The sequence below is a fragment of the Aptenodytes patagonicus genome, chromosome 2 (assembly GCF_965638725.1).
Source record: "Aptenodytes patagonicus chromosome 2, bAptPat1.pri.cur, whole genome shotgun sequence".
Lineage (NCBI taxonomy): Eukaryota > Metazoa > Chordata > Aves > Sphenisciformes > Spheniscidae > Aptenodytes > Aptenodytes patagonicus.
In genome coordinates this window covers 39,050,682-39,067,007 of record NC_134950.1, presented here as the reverse complement: position 1 = coordinate 39,067,007, position 16,326 = coordinate 39,050,682, and the positions used below count along the sequence as shown (strand labels likewise).

General features: G+C 42.4%; 1 protein-coding gene across 10 annotated transcripts in view; it reads left to right on the top strand.

Moving 5' to 3' along the window:
• The window catches only part of SGK3 (serum/glucocorticoid regulated kinase family member 3), a 61,316-nt gene that overhangs the window by 18,874 nt on the left and 26,116 nt on the right, over window positions 1-16,326 (top strand). For 2 of the 10 annotated variants that reach the window (XM_076329617.1, XM_076329608.1), the window contains exons 1-2: window positions 6,724-6,918; window positions 13,937-14,142. In XM_076329617.1, the coding sequence (XP_076185732.1) occupies window positions 14,065-14,142 (78 nt within the window). In that variant the 5' untranslated portion in view covers window positions 6,724-6,918; window positions 13,937-14,064. The other 8 variants (XM_076329615.1, XM_076329612.1, XM_076329610.1 and 5 more) reach the window with 7 other exon arrangements.

Sequence of the window (16,326 nt, the reverse complement as noted above, 5' to 3'; positions counted from 1 at the left end):
TAAGCAAGCAGAACTCTTGCATTAAAGGAAAAAAGGGTAACTCATGGCCTTACTTGTCTTCAAGTTTTCAATTTGCTTTCCATCTTTTAAAAGCCTGTCTAATACTTGTGACAGTAAATTGGTTTGCATGTATGTGTGTTCTCTAATACTCGCATATTTGGATAAAATGTGAAAGTGGTTATGATACGGATTATAGGTTGGTATCAAGATCATGAGGGACGTCTGTGCTATGTCTGAGGTACATACAGCTTTTCTACTGGAACGAATCACTCAGGTTTCCTTCCCACCACCACTCAGCCTATTATGCTCCATTTGTAACCTCCAGATCTTTATGCATATCAAGTACTTCCCCACAATGAGGTAGGTGGTGGCCAGGTCCATAAACTCCCTTTTCTACAGGGTATTTGCCCATAGCTGTTGCTTGAAACAGATTACTTCTCGTTGTAAAAGACCGTATGTGACATAACCGAACACAAAGTATATGAAGTACAGTCAGAAATCCCTGGCTTGTAAGAAAGCAGCTCAGAATATAGCGATCCCTGCATCTTGGGGAATGAACATTCTTTAAAGTGGAGTAAAATCTGGGATCTGAAAGTGGCCTTTGTGAGGGGAAAGGGAGGCATCCCTAGGCAAAGTCTCTGGTACTGTGAGAGGAATGAGGGCTATGCTTGGACTGCGATGGGATCTGTAAAACTTGCCATATGTCTAATCTTCTCCAGAGATGCCTCCTCTTTTCTTCTACCTGGAGGTTGGTACCAGGACAGAACCTAACTGTATTTGTTTTGGAGCTCTGGATACCCAGCAGACAAGTAAGAGTGGCCATTCAGCCCAGACTGTAGATGTTAAGAAGTCCTGCATAGGTCAGCTGAATGTTCAGAGTACAGCTGCTGCTTCTAGGAAGGACCAGATACATGTGCTGTAGCGTTGACCAATGTAAATGTCAACGCACTTAAGACAGAGGTGCCACTGAACTCCTTCTTAGTGGGACTTTTGCATGTGACGGAGAGTATTTGCTGTTTACTACAGTTAATCTTGCCCAGAGAAAGTCTCAGCTGTTGGCTTCATCATCCCAGCGTGTAAATGCATTGCTGAAGAGACTGAGCGCTTCATATATTTTTAACAAAAGCGGAATTGCTCTGAAGAGCACTGGCAGGGAATCTGAATTTCCAAGGTACGCAACAACGTACTTAGCATACATGTTCCCCTAGGTAGGGATAAACTCACCTTTTTAATCTTTCAGCATTACCTATTTTTCCTTAATTCCTTGTGACACTGCTGCTTTTGGAACAGTGCTTGCTTGTGTACTAGTGTTCATCTTTAGTATCTGCTTCAATTGGTTTAAAACAGTTTTCTTCTCGGCTTCTGTGAAGAATTTCTTTCATGTGGTGCTGCTGTCATTCTTCTGGTCCATGTTATGCATACTCTGTGATGTTTGTGAAATGATGCAATTTATTACAGTTTTTCTATAGTTTTCCATTATTTTGGTTTGTGGTGTTTGCTATGCTGAGTGGGGTCTGTCTAGTGGTGTTGTAGGTCCTGGTCTTGATCTCCACCAGCCTCCTCTGTGCTCCAGGACGCTCTTCTTGTAATACATGGATCATCATCTTTGTATCTGGAGTGCTAGAAAACTGTCAGTTCACTGTGAATGTTGTTCAGGGTTGGGAAGCTTCCTTTATTTGCCAAGTTCTTATGCTTTGTCAAGAGATAATTATGAATCTTTCAGTCGTACTTGTTCAGGTGGCTTGTGGTAGTTTTGGGTGGGTTGGTTTGTTTGGGAGAAGGGATTGAAGTATATGTTCGCTACGAATCAGTCTCTTAAGTATTCATTTCAATCCTTTAAATCGAAAGACTGTAGTCTGAAGACATTTTGTAGTTGATCTAGTGTACAAAAAGAAAGTAGGGAAAAAAAAACCATTTCTCCTGCGCAGCTCATGTAAAACTGAACCATTATTCAGACTTTGCTAATAAGCACAGGCACGCAGCTATGAAAGTGAGTTGAATGAAAGCCATTAATATGCATACATGCATTAAGTGTTACAAAACCTGCTTTGGTAAAGAACAGTTACCTGGTGACACTGTTGCTTGCATGTGCACTGTGAGGTTTAAATCTTGTCCAGCTGGCATTTCTTCCACAGTTTTAACTCTCAGGCTTTCAGCTAAATCACTTTCCCACTGAGGGTCGTCTTATTTGATTTTATCTGTGATAGCCCATGTTTTCTGGTAATCTCATGTGTCCAAGGAGTCTGTCAGAAGACTCTTTTCTCCAGTACATGACTCCTGGGTGTCAGGCTTTGCAGTGCTGAACGCCTGGTCCCAACTGGCCCATTCCCAAGCCTCTTCAAAGTCCGGCTCCTAAGCAGGCAGTGGGCGTATGAACATGGGCTAATTAGGTGTATCCAAACAAGAGGCTGGGAAGCAGTGTGAGAGTAATTGATAGAAAAGGGTGGGTGCATATCTGTCTTCATACATTTTATGGAGTTTTTGTGGCTGTCAGAATCCCGGGTGTTAGACGATACTTGCCCTGAGTTGCTGTGCCTGTGTCATTATGAGGCCCATCCATTGCAGCCTGAGGCTTTGCAAAGGTTGATGTCCTCAGACTGCTCAGTGCTGTGTAGGTGGATACAATCTGCTTGGAGTTGGGTTCTTTGATTAAAGTAATTGGCACATGCAAAGTTAACTGCAATGGCCAGCGGTTGTTCCCTGAGTGAAGTCCAAGTTTAAAGCTTTATAGGCTAAAGGCTAACAATAATTATTTAAAAGATCACTTCATATCTATTGCAGTGTCACGTTGATGCCTTTTGGAGGGTTTTAAACAGACGTGCATTTGGTTGTGTTATAGCAGATCCTCAATAAACACAAGGTTATTTGAGGAGTAAGATAGAAAGCTTGGTGTTAAAAGTGATAAGCTAAGATACTCTTTCGAAGATGCAGGAACTGAAACTGAAAGCTGTGATGTTGGTGTTTGAAGCTGATAGTGAGGTAATGATTTCAAGGTGTTACTCAATTGACCCACCATGTTTTAGTACTAACTATGCTTGTCAAGTGGTTTGGGCTGTGCTTGTTGTGTGAATATTTGAATATATATACTAAAGTACCACAGAATATACATACGGAACAGTCTTCACTAGCAAAGCTCCTGGCTATGTTTAAACAAGTCTGCTGCATTCCTGCTTGTCTTTGTCTTACAATGTTTTTCATACTGTATTTTTGTCTGTATAGTTCTCTTGATGTTGTAAAATTAGACTTTTCATCTTTGGTCAGGGACAAGGTTTTCATATAATTTAAGGACATTTTCAGTAAAAACAAAACCTAATAGTTCAGATTATTGCTACCTGCTCATAGTGGGCTTGGAGAAACATGTCAAAGGTACCCTGCATTTCTGTGACCTCCTGCATTTGCACTGGGTTGAGATGGGTCCTTCACTTCTCTTCCCTTTTTTCTTCTTTTCCACGCCCGCCACCCAGTCACTGGTGTTCTTCAGCAAAGACTTGAAATACTCGGGGTGACAGCACAGTACAGGGATTTGTAATGTTCTTTAGAAGCAAAGTACTGCAAAGCAGTGGAAGCGAGATTCTTTGTGTGTATTACTTGCCCAGGAAACAGAAATGGGGAATGCAAGGGAGTTCCTGGGGACAAAAAAATCAGAGTGAATGTTGAGCTTTAACTTCACTTTAAAAGGCAAGTTGAGTTCCATGTGTTTCTGTGTGTGTTGTGCAGTTAACCACCAGGTATCCACACTGACATTAGAGTATTAGCCTTTAAAAGCTTATCAAGCGAATCTGTAAATTAGGGTTTATTTAAATTTTAGGACCTTAGCAGTGTTTTGCATGGTATGATGCACTAGGCAGATGAACATGCTGTGGCATTCATTCAGGCAAATTACAATTTAAGGATACGTACCACGTTGCTGCTCTCTAATTACTTAAGATTGAGCACAGCTCCAGAATAGTGAGAGGAACTGCATAAAGTTAACCGGTTGACAGCCCAATCTTCAGGGAGTTTTGAACTGTGAGGAAGGACAAATAGCCGCTCTTTATTCAAAGGTTTAGGGCTTAGACTGTGTGGCCAGGTAGACAGAGTTAAATTATCTCTAGGCCAGGGTTATCTTCTCTGCTTTCCTGGCTTGAGGCCCCTCTACTTACTGTAAATCAGTCCAGTGGTTCCATTCAACTGATCTGCTGACAAGTGAATGATTAACTGAAAACTATCAACCAGACAGAAGATGAACACTGCTAAACAACTGTAAAGTGAAATAACTCTTGAATACAGATTACTTAAGTTATTTGCCAACAAGTTATTTTAGCTGACTGAAGTTCAGAAGCTCTGGGTTTCATGATGAGAAGTGCTAACACAGTTTCCTTAAAACCTCTCTATGAATGCAAGCAGATACTTTGCCCCATCTGAACAAGCAAAAGGCGGCTGTTGCTACAATGCAGAGTCTCTGGATCTAGCAGTGCCTACCCAAAAATACGAAACTCCAAAATCAGGAAAGGGCAGGTCAGGATGGGAAAATTCCTCATTTCTTCCTGTGTGGACTCTACTGAAATGGAAGCTTGTGATCCAGTTGACTTGTAGCTTGTGTGTACACAGTTACAACACGCTAATCAAAACACTGACGTATTTTAAATAATGCCAGGCTGCTTCTGTGGTTTGTTTTTGGAGAGTGCTTGGATGACTGTCAGCGTGACACATGAGTGTAGTATTATGCAGGAATACTTCTGCAGCAGGAGTGTCCAGAAACAGGATCTCCCGAATCGCTATTTGCCAGATACTTGCCAATACCTGTGACTGTTGAAATGAGCATCGTCATGTCTCGTCAGGCCCTAATACAAGTCTTGTGAAGACACGCTTGTAGAACATGGGGTTTCTCCACAATCAGTAGAACAATTTCCTGATGAAAACCTGTGGGTTTTTTGGGGCAACTGGGTGTTACATCAGTTGCGACAGTGGAATGGGCTACGGTGTTTTCACACTTGCTCGTTCTTTACACGGCAGTTGAAATCCCGAGAATCATTTCAGGTATTTATATGGAAGAAGCTAAAATGGCATAGGCTTTTACCTCATCCTGAGCGTTACCATTTGCATTAGATATTCTTTGCCTCTTAAGCCTTGTCTGAATGATGAACATACATGTTTAGAGACCATAGCAGAGCCTCAATAAACACGAGGTTTTAACTTAATGGGTGCGGTGGTCTGTTCTGTTAAACTGAATGCATGCTAACTCCTGGCTGTCCTGCACTTTTAGATCTAGTTAACAAAATAAAGCGGAAGTGATACTGCCATCGAAAGAGCTTTATTCTGGAATTCGTATTTTTATAACTGTTTTATGGCCTCAATCTGCTCAGGAAAAACCTACCAAGTTACACTTTGTTTTAAGAGGTCTAGTTGAATTTTAACAGGGGTATTGAAACTTACCCTCTAATTTCAGAAGGTGCAGAAACAGTTCCCTAAATAGTGCTAGATATTATACAAACCTACCGTATTTTTCTGCGTTACTCCTTCTGCACATACAGAAGGGGGAGAGCTTTCCTTACAGCAGCTGGTTGGTTTAATGACAGCCTTGCCGGTGGATTGTGGGCACCCCTGAACACACTGAAGAGTTAAGCCTAAACCCCTCTTGTGCGCCATTATTTTTTTTAATTATTATTTTTACCCGAGTGGCCGCTTCGCGGCTGCTGATTTTCGGGGGTTTCTGTGGGGAGCCGCCCAGCAGAAGCGGGAGCATCCCCCGGGGTCGGGGGGGGGGGCAAGGGGGGGCTGAAACCTAGCGGCGGGGACGGGGGAAAGCGGGAACTTGTAATTTAACAAAACAAAACAAAAAAGTTTTTTAAAAGAGAGGTTGGGGGGGGAACCTCGCCTCCCGGCCCCGGCCTACAGCCCGGGGCGAGGCGGGGTCCGGGCCCCGCGGAGGGCCCGGGGGTGGCGGCGGCGCAGCTGCTCGAGGCGGCGCCCGGCCGGCGGAGGGCTGCGCTGGCAGGCGGGCGGGCAGCCTGGGCCGCACCACGCCCGGGCCGCAGCCTGGCGCCGCGGGGGCGGAGGCGCGCGGGAGGGGGGCCGCGGCCGGGCGCTGGCCCCGCGGGGGCGTCCGTGGGTGGGCCGGGGCGGCTCGCTCGCCTCTACGCGCCACTCGCGGGCTCGGCCCCGCACCTCCCCCGCGCTCGTTTTCCCCCGGAGGAAGTTAATTGGGGGTTAATGTTCCTCTCGCTCCTTCCCCGCCCGCCCGCCCCCCTCCGGAGCGACGGCCGCACGTGTGGGGTGCGTGGGCGGAGAGGGGGGGGTGCCGCGCCGCGGAGTTCGGGGCGGGGGGGGGAGCCGCGTGCGCGGCCGTTGCCGGTCGGCGCTGCGCTGCGGTGAGGTGCGGCGCGGGGGCCTGCCGGGCGCCCTTCCCGCGGCGGCGCTGGCCTCCTCTCCGAGGTGGAGCCGCCTTTCGCCGTTCCTCGCCGTCGGGGCCGCGTGTGCGTTAGCGCGTGGGGTTCCGGGGGCGGGCGCGGGGCAGGGGGACGCCGCCGGGCAGGAGATGGCTGCGCAGGGGAGCGGCGGCGGGCGCTGGCGGGGGCAGCCGCGCGGCGCGGCTGGACCGGGAACGTGAGAAATTTGTAACTTGCTAGAAATCGGGGAGCTGAGAAATAGTTGTCGGGGGTGAAGGTGAGCGGCGTGGCTTCGTTCCCGAGCTACGCGAAGTGCAGCGGAGCCGGTGGTCTCGCTTGTGCGGTAGGTCGGTGCGGGTCCATTTTACTTGCTGCGCTTCTCTGCCAGTCGTTCGACGAGGGGTATGCCCGAGGGCGTCATCTGCACGGTGTTTACTCCTCTTCCTCCGAGCGGTTTGCAGCCAATACGTAGCTGGTGTTCTGGAAGAGCGCGGCGAACCTGAGGGAGAATACCACTGAGGTCTTGCCCTGGAAAACGAAAGCTTTTTAGGCAATGCTGTCTTGCAGGGATTCAGGTACCCTTGAGGAATTTAATTTTGTGGAGGCTAATTAAAAGGCAGTTGTAAAGTATTAAGGCTTAAGCTGTTTTGATAGCTCGTCTTTTTTTAATATTTCTGTGAATTTTCCTCCTCTAGCAGGAGGACCTCTTAAAGGTGTAACTGTTGGGCTTCTAGATGTGCAGTGATTTTGCAATATGGAATGTTAATTTCTTATTCCCCTTTAAACTTAAGATAGGTTTTTGTGCTGGTACTGCATTTCGTTTCAACACAGCAATGTCACTTGAACGCCGTTATGGTTCTTCCAGTTACTTGGCACTGAAGATTTCTGTGAATATCACTTGCTGCAGTATTCTTGTAGCTAAGGCTTTTTTAGAGCTCCTTTCAAACATATACTAGGTGTGTTTATAGACTCATGCAGAATGAATCTGTATTTTTTAAAGGCTGCTGTTCCATTTTGGCTTCTTTTAATGTTAGTGTTGCTTCAGTCTGAGTGTCTAAATATAGTTCTGATTTTTATTTTATTTTTATTTTTTGTCTTCATCTGCACATCAGTCTCCTCAATGACTGTAATATGAACTAATGATAAAAAAGGAAGGTGTGTATGGAGGAGTGTTTTCCTGAAGGCTTTAAGATACTTTAGATTTCAGGAAAAAATGTTACTAGCTTTTGGAAAGCATTTTGGAAAGTTCACTGTTAATATTGTCAAGGTAGTCTCCATGCGTGGTATTTCTAATAAAGTTAGAAAACTGACCTATTTCTTAAAAGATATTTTGAGATACTCGCTTAGGTCAGAAACTTGCATGTGTCAGTGAGAAGTACTGGTGGTTTTAACAACCTTGACAGTTCTAAAGCTGAGGAAGTAGTCGCTAGTGGTTACGTGAGGATGATGAATTGTGTTAAATTTGCCTTCCAACCTTAATTTCCACCTTTGTTTGTAAATTACAGCCTCACCACATCTGATGTTATTGCACCAAATTCTGTTATATGTGCATAAATAACTATTCTCTGAATCCTTATAGAATTGAAACACCACCTTATTCTCTGTGCAGCACTGAAATAATGTGAGAGGTCAATGTATGCTCTTACCTGCAGGAGTCTGTAAACTGTCCTTGAAGAATGGACATAAAATACTAGCTGTAGTTGCACTGATGTTACATGAGGAATCAAGTGGTGGTGAACTGGGCATGTGATTTGGATATTGCTAAAGGCTCTTTCTCTTACTCGTCTTTTATATTCTGATATTTAAGTTGTTGCCTTTTCATTATCCAACAGCTTTATGGTTCTAGGCAGCCATGAATTCTGTAGAGCACAGACTTGAAAAGTGTGTTTTCTGGATTGTGAACTGTAGCTTGGATTTACATATTTCAGTATTTTAAAATCCAGATATATTCTGTTGTAGGGATTTTACCCTTTTGCCAATTATAGTAAATAAAATCCAGTAACTTTCTCCACGTTCAATGCATTAGCAATAACATCAATCTTAAATAGACCATAATTCTCCTGTGTTTATGTGGTGAAACAGAGGGAGAATGGTTAGTGACAGCTGTTGAGGGTCATGTAAAAAAATGGGCATTATATCTGGAATTGAAATTTAGGATTCTCTCGCTTAATCTTCATCAAGAGGGACAAAATGAGGCTGGGATTATTTGCTTTGTGTTTACTGAAGCCTGACTGCCCTCTTATGTAGAACTGACTACCTTGCAAGTGGCTGGTATCAGCTGCCTGTAAGACCTCTTGAAAGTAGCTCGCAGTGTCGTTGCTACAGCTTTTGATCTGTGCTGTCCTTAGGCATCTACATTTAACTTTAATTGGACCTGGTGTGTAGGAAGGCTGAGGAAGCAGGCCAAGAAATGTGCAGGTAGCAAGTATAATGCAAAGCTGATTTTTTTTAATGCGCTCTGCTGTTTGTGTAAGTCATACCTTCTGAGGCACACAGTGACCTTTCCAGATACTATGGACACAGGCTAAAGATGAAATTATTATGGACCTGTGTTCAGGATTAAAGGATAGCTGCCTTTTATTGTCAGTATTTGTTCTTTAGACCCATTTTATTACTCAGGGTTTGCTTACCACAGCAAAGAACCTGTGTTCTGTCATGTAATAAACATGAATGCAAATAGATCCAGCCCAATCCACGAATCTTATATGCCAGTTAGAGTAATTTACTGGAGCTTATTTTGGAAGGTGGGGCAGAAGGGATGTTCTTGGGCGCAGTAGAATCATGGGGAGTGAATGTTTGCCTGCCTTCTCCAAAGTAAATTTGATAGAGACAAAAAAAGAGGAGTTATTATTTCTTTCCCTTGGTTGAGTTTTCACTTTACCTCCTATCCTTTTCTACAAGTAGAAAGTCTCAGTTGAATTGAACTTCACCCACATTGCTGCAGAGTAGTGGTTTGCTTTCCATAGTGGTGATACTGAAGATTTAAAAAATGCAAGGTAGCTGGTGGGTGTGTAAACAGGGAGCAGGCTTTTTCCTTTATACCAATGGCTGAATTCTCAATTTTCCTCTCAAATTGTAGTTAGAAGGGAGTGTGGAGATAAGCCAAGGATTGGCCAGAGTATTTTGGTTAGTGCTCTCCTTTTTCTTCAGCTGTAATATTTCTAGAGGTCTACACTGGTGTTTAGTGTTCTCGTATTAAAAATCATACGTATGTAGTATTTAAAGGGATTGCCTATGTGAAACCTGTTTTCTTCAGAACGTAGTTATTCAACAGCTTCTGGCCATCCATCTCTCTTTACAGATTAGCAATCTGTTTTGCTTTTGACTCTTTCTGAAGCATGTGACTTCTCCCACAGTCCCTGGCTCCCCTCATCCTGTATTTCTGTTGCACTGGATTCTGAATATCTTGTCTCCCATTTCCTGTGTGTCAGCTGCTTGTCTGGTAACAAGAGAGTGGGACTCAGAAAAAGTTGACTTTCTGGGCTTTCTCAAAGATTGTGTAATGTTCAGTGAGATGCTGAGTCATTATCAGGATATTTGTGGAGAAGACTAAGGAAGTAATGAAAAGTATGCCAAAGATGATACTTTCTCTAAAGTAAGAGGAAATAGAGTAATGTTTTTAGCAAATAATAGGACTGTCTCCTGCATCTTGCTTTCTGTTTCTGCATATGCAGGTTCCTTCTGTAATTGGGATCACACTCAGGTGGGATTTTCAGCAGCTGGTTTGACTGGTGACTCAGTCCTAGAGTAGGTCTTTCTAGGCAGATGATTAGTGTATAGGGAAAATGCCTGTTCTGTTCCAGTGGGTGAGTATGGATCCTGGTGGTTCTTCCAAGCGTGCTTGCAGGGAGACTGTCTTTCGGGTTTTTTGACTGTTCTTGACTCTGCTTCCCTTGTATTACTCAAAGAGTCGGTGTGAGTATGATAGCTGACTTGCACTGGCATTAGAGACATTTAAGGCAGTTTGGCTACAGCTAGAAAGTACTCACCCGGCAGGTGAGTACACAGCTTCCTAATCTAGTACTGAACATTCTTGGCAGAGATTGATTCATAAGCACCCAGAACAAGGGTCTTTGGTTATATAATGGTGTCATCTTCAGGCCATTATCATTTAAAAAAGAAAAATGTTTCAGTACAGAACAAAGCAATCTGATTAAACTTCAGAAACCTTTTCTAATACAGTTTAAGCCTAGCTTATGTAGAAAGGAGTAAAAGGAGGTTGCCATGTACCACTAACCTACATGATGTTTGCCTGTTGCATGTAGCTATTACGAAGTTGCACAAAATATTTTATTGTAAGGCATTCAGAAGATTCTTCATTTGTGGGTATAGTAGACCTATATTTGTTCTCACAGTGTCAGGGTTCTGTTATTGCCGTGCTCTTACTTCACCAGAGGCGAGGGTCAGCCTGAAATTTGACATTGTTGTGGCTTCCTGCAGGAAATGGTGAAAATACTGCTTGCTTTTTGACAGCCAGCATGGAGAAAATGGACAGTGTAGCTGTTGATAGGCTTGAAACTTTGCCGGGAGGATGTGTGACTTCTGTTCTCTAATGCATTTGTCTGTACCTTCCCCTGTTGCAGGCCTAGATACTGTAGCAACTTAAAAGTTTTAGCTGTTTCTGGACAGCACTGGTCTGAGCCTTAATCTGTCTTGCATTATCCACATGCTCTTTCACAAGTGCTCAAGTGTGATTTAAGGGGTATTTATTTTGCTACCTGGTTTTCTCAAGTTCCTTCTCCTTTGTGCCCGTTATCAAAGTTGAGGCCAGGGGATACTTGTTCTTGGTTACAGGAAAAGCTATGACCAGAGGCAGAGACTTCTCAGCTGACAGTGTCTGTTAAATTTACTCATATCTGGCAACCCTCAAGACACTGCAGTTTGCACTTTTGAAGCTGTGGATGAAAATGTCTTTACTGTTTGCTCTCCGTTATTCATGTAGTTACCACAGCATTAGTGGTTTTACCTGCTACTAAAACTACAGCTGTGTTCCTAAACTACAGCATGGCAAAGATTAAGGCAAATCTATCCCTATTTCTACTGTCAGACCTACAGTTGAGATATAAGAAGCTCTCAAGAGTTGATAGACTCATGGCAAAGAGAAATTGAAGGAAAGCTCTGATCCTCTGGAGCTTAGTGGCAAACTGATAATGCATTTCTTCCAAGTTTGTCAGTTCAGCTTAGTGTTGGTGACCCAGGCACAACTCAGAGGAGATGCCTCAGGGGAAGAAAATAATCACAGCCAGTGATCTTCCAGGCAGCTTAAAGAAAGAAATACAAATATTGCAGTTTCAGCTTCTCAGATGATTTATTCTTTTTCTCCCCAGTAAGATGAATAAACTCTTCCTGAATTAATCTGGGTGACACTTCCTCCTTTTGTTTTCTGTAGATCCTTCAACTTCAGATATGAATAAAGCTCAGTCTTCCAAGTGATATTCTTTCGACTACAGCTTTTAATCCATACTGCTCCTGTACTGGTATTTAAAACTATGACACCAAGAATAAAAAATGAAAGGGATGAGAGAAGCACAGCCTATATTGTGAGAATGAGTGCAAGCATGTTAGGAAGCTTTGTAATGAATGTCAGTTTACAAGAGGAGAAAGATGGTGAGTGATATTAGTCAGGGAACACCTAATCCGTTTTAAAGCTTTACTTGTTTTTCTGTGATGAGCAGGAAGACAGATAAACACAGTGACTTGTGCTCAGTTCCTGGTGCTGGACCTGAAGTGGCTGAAGATTGACATAAGTGCTTAGTAAAGTCTAAGTTTAGTGAAACACGTACTGAAAGTGGTTCCTATTGACTATTTTAGTGGATCTCTTATGACGGAGAAGAGCACAGATCTTAATTTTAGTGTGTGGCAATGGGTGAAGAACAGTCTTAATCCCATGCCAGTATAAAATTGTGGAAAATGGGAACTGCGCCTTGTTGTAACAAAGCTTTTAACAGTGGCTTGCCAAAGGAAAAGAGAAACCAATTTGAAACTCAAAGTCTGTGTAACTGGCTTGGATGAGCTGTGTTATAGTCAAATAAAGGCGGGGGGAAGCTTAACCCTGCTCAACCCTATAATTACCTAATCAGTGAAGTAGGGAGCAATCAAATTAAGGTAAATGCAGATGTAACTAAAAATAATTCTCTAAATATGTTGCAGTATGGATGATCTATCATTTAGCTGTGATTACAGTGGTTTCAAACAGTCCTTTTTGTTTAAAGTCACCAGATCTTTGAAAAGTACTTAATTTTAAATGGCTACAGGAGGAATAATAACATGAAGTTTGAACGAGAGAGATGATCTGGCTTTTGAGAACAAGAAAAATAGTCAACTGACTGACTGAGACTAGTTGGGTATCAAGAACAAATCTTTTCACTGGATTCCAGGGTCTTTGGCCTTCGTGCCAACATAAATATGGGTGTCTCTCTAGTAGCAGAATTGCATTAGATTAGTTTGTGCTTTTTGGAAATTTATGATATGAAATATACAGTTCACTTTTATACTTCCCTGTTTTTAAGAAAATAGGGAGTTAAATGTTGAACTGGGCGCTCCTTTTTCCTCTGGGTGTTTTGAAGAGAACTGAGGTCTCCTCTTTCTAAAAAAATTTTCTCATGTTCGTAAGTTGGTCAGGCACACAGTGTTCTAAAAGCTGAGCTGCATTCACTAAAACACTTCAGATGGCCGTGCAGGCCTGAACAGGGGGTTGTAGCTATGTAGCATTAATTTCGGCTGCTCTTAGGCAGTGCTGAAGTTCCTGTTGTTTGCAGTGGGATCCGGTAAACAATTGGCTTGTGGTCAAGGCAGGTGTGGAGAATGCTGTCCCTCAGTGAGTGAAGAGGCATCTAGTTAATACTAAGCTCTCTGCCTTTTTGATGGCTTTATCCTCTCTCTTGTCTTGTGCCCTTCTCAAGTTCTGCAAGGAAGCTAACTGTTCTACTGAAGGGAATGGACGACCTTACTGTTCTGCTAAACACAAAGTATGCCAAGTATGGGGGAAGAGGGGGCAGAGAAGGTAAATATTCAGACAGACACATGATGCTGCCTGTGTCCCTCTCTAAAATTCACATGAAAAATTGTTTTTTCTCATGTTGTCTTTCATCTCTGATGTGATAATTAAATACGCTCTGCATGTTCCGACAAATCTGAAATGCCCTCCGGTACAGACTCATGCAGTTGAAAACCTTTGTTTTTGAAATAAACTGTTCTGAATGTACATGTTAGTGGCTTTTCTCAGACGTCTGGTACCAGGTTGTCATCTTTAATTATTTCTCAGTGGTCTATCTTTGTTCCTTCAAAGTATTGTCTGTAGTGGGCCCAAATCTGTTTCCAGTATGTCTATACAACTCAGTGATTTTTTTTTTTTTTTGGGTGCACTTGTGTCCTTAGAAAACATGAGTGATTTCAGGGAAACAGCAAAGGACCGCAAGCATGAAACAGTTTGCAAAATCATAAAGTTTATGGCTGTATATGTGCATAGTAAAGTGCATTTCCTGCCAGGAAAAGTTCTTGTCACATAGGTTTTAGCACTGTGAGCTAAGTGTTCCCGTGCTTAATTTTCCTTTTATGTTTACTTTAAGATTACATGATGGAATTCACGTTTTCTCAAGAAAAGCTGCGTATCTTGGATCAATACCGTTGAAGGTATCTTCTGATTGCAACACCCGAAGCAGGGTCCTGTAACAAACTTGTCAAAAGAACACATACAATGGATCTCAAAGAAAGCCGCCCAAGTGTTAGCATTCCCAGCTCTGATGAACACAGAGAGAAGAAAAAAAGATTCACTGTAAGTATGTAAGAGTGTAAGCACTGTAGGCAAATGCATAGGCTATTAGTGCCTAGAAGTGCTACTTTCTTTTTTTAACTAGTAAGCTTGGTATTATTTTCAACAGGTTTATGGAAATCTGTTCACTTGCTCTTGTGAGTACTGGCCATAGTCCAGTGTGAGAAGTTGTGAATGTTTTACAGTGTTTAACTGTATTGCTTTCTGCAAAAAGAATTTGGCTTTAGAAATTTCTGGTATTTTTACCCCCAAATAGCAGCATTTTCTCATATAAAATACATAAGTGTCCAAATGCAGGGATAACATTATCGTACCAAATCACATTAAGATTTGGCAGCCTACATGATTTTTCATGAAAACATTTATTTTGTAAAGGAGTAAAGTGTGGGTTTGGTTGTTTTTTTTTTTTTTTTAATGGCCAGTTTTTCATAGATATTATACTATTGTAATTTTTTGTGTAAAAGAAAGAAAACCAAAACATCAAATTTTTGAGAGACCTTTTTTCTGTCTTCCTTCCTGTTTTCTGATTCTACCTATGAGGTTTTTTTCCTATCCTGTTCCCATTTCCACTCCTTGTCATTCCCCTCCCTCTTCCTTTTTTGGCCTCCCAATTTGACTTGCTTTTTGGAAGTAAAGTCTTCCCATTCTGTGGGGAAACTCTTTGCATTGCATACTGAAAAATAAAGTAGTGTGGCATGGATTTTTGTTTTGCTTATATGTATGCTAGGATATAAAGACAGCATCATAATACTTCCTTTAAAAAGCTCAAACTATTTCATTGCTCTTGTGCAACTTCCTCTAAGCTTTTTTTTTTTGAGCGACGTAGTCACTCTTCAGATGTGGAATGCAAACACCCTTAGACGGAATTGCTGTCTGAAGAATACAACAAACCAAAGATTTACTTCAAGTTATAGATCTGTTTCTCTTCTTCACCTCCCTTCCTCAGAGAAGAATAATGCTATTTGATTCTACAAGTGTATCAAGACGTAATTTGGGGAAGGAGTGTGCTGGCAAAGGGAACAAGCAAAAGAGAACTTTACTAATACTTTAAACTGCTGCATGCATTTGAAACTCAAATGAGCAGGAAAAACTTCATAACAATCTAAACTTGAGCAAAACAGGTTTGTTTTATTGCGTCAGTGCTGGCAGTCCTGCTGTTAAAGTGTGCCAGTGTGGTACATACTGGTGGTGTAATTTCCAGGTCATTTTACCTAAAGATCTGTGTGACAACCTTCGCGACTTAAAGGCACTTTCTTTGGGCATGCCCTTTAGAAAGCTGTACAAGCAAGAGTAGGAAACTTCAGAAATTGGAGGTTAAGGTGGGGGGGCGGAGGAATCCAACCCAGCTTGCACTGTGTGGAGGTACACTTTGTCTTGTCAACTTCTGCTTTCTCCATCAATTAGCAGCTTGCCAAGAACTGCTTTTCACAACCAAACTTTTGAGTATTATCGCGTATGTTTTAGGATTTGATAACAGAAGCGAGGGTCACACTAAACTTCATGGTAGGAACTGTGAATTCCAGCATGTGTCTGTCAGTGCTTTTACTGTGTCTCCTCTTTTGTAGCTGTCTTGTAATGACTGGAGCCTGTCAGTACTGCTTTTGGAGGGGAGTGAGAGGGGTGCAGGGGCAAACAGTTCTTAACAAATTTGTGGTAGGTATAGCTGTCTGTTTCTGATAGCAATGTTAGTGCCATTTCCATAAAGAGCAATAAGAACCTTAGGGTGAAAGAAAAGGTTAAAGTGATAAAGGCTAGGAAAGACTTCAGGTGACTATTTTGTATAATCTTCACCTCTCTGTCGCTTACAGTATATATCACTACTGCTTCTGAGACTATTCTAGAATCTTACTGATCTGAATAGAAACTATGAATTCCAGCTCAAACCTTACAGTGGCTCACTTAATGCTGGCATGGAAACGAGACAAGTATGTGCAACTTCGCTTTTACTAGTTCTTCTTTTTCCCCTCACACTTGCCCTGACGAAGCATTTTTAAAAACAATCTTGTCTCTGTGCAGTCCTCATTCTGATAAATGACTCAAGCTTTTCAGTTTTGTCTTTGGAAATGAACTCTTCATTCCTCCTGAGCATTTTCATAACCTCTTATTGAATATTTGATTTGTTTTTGTTAAATACTGTGTACATTTGATATATTTACTACCAATATTTTTTCTTGACTAATAATCTCA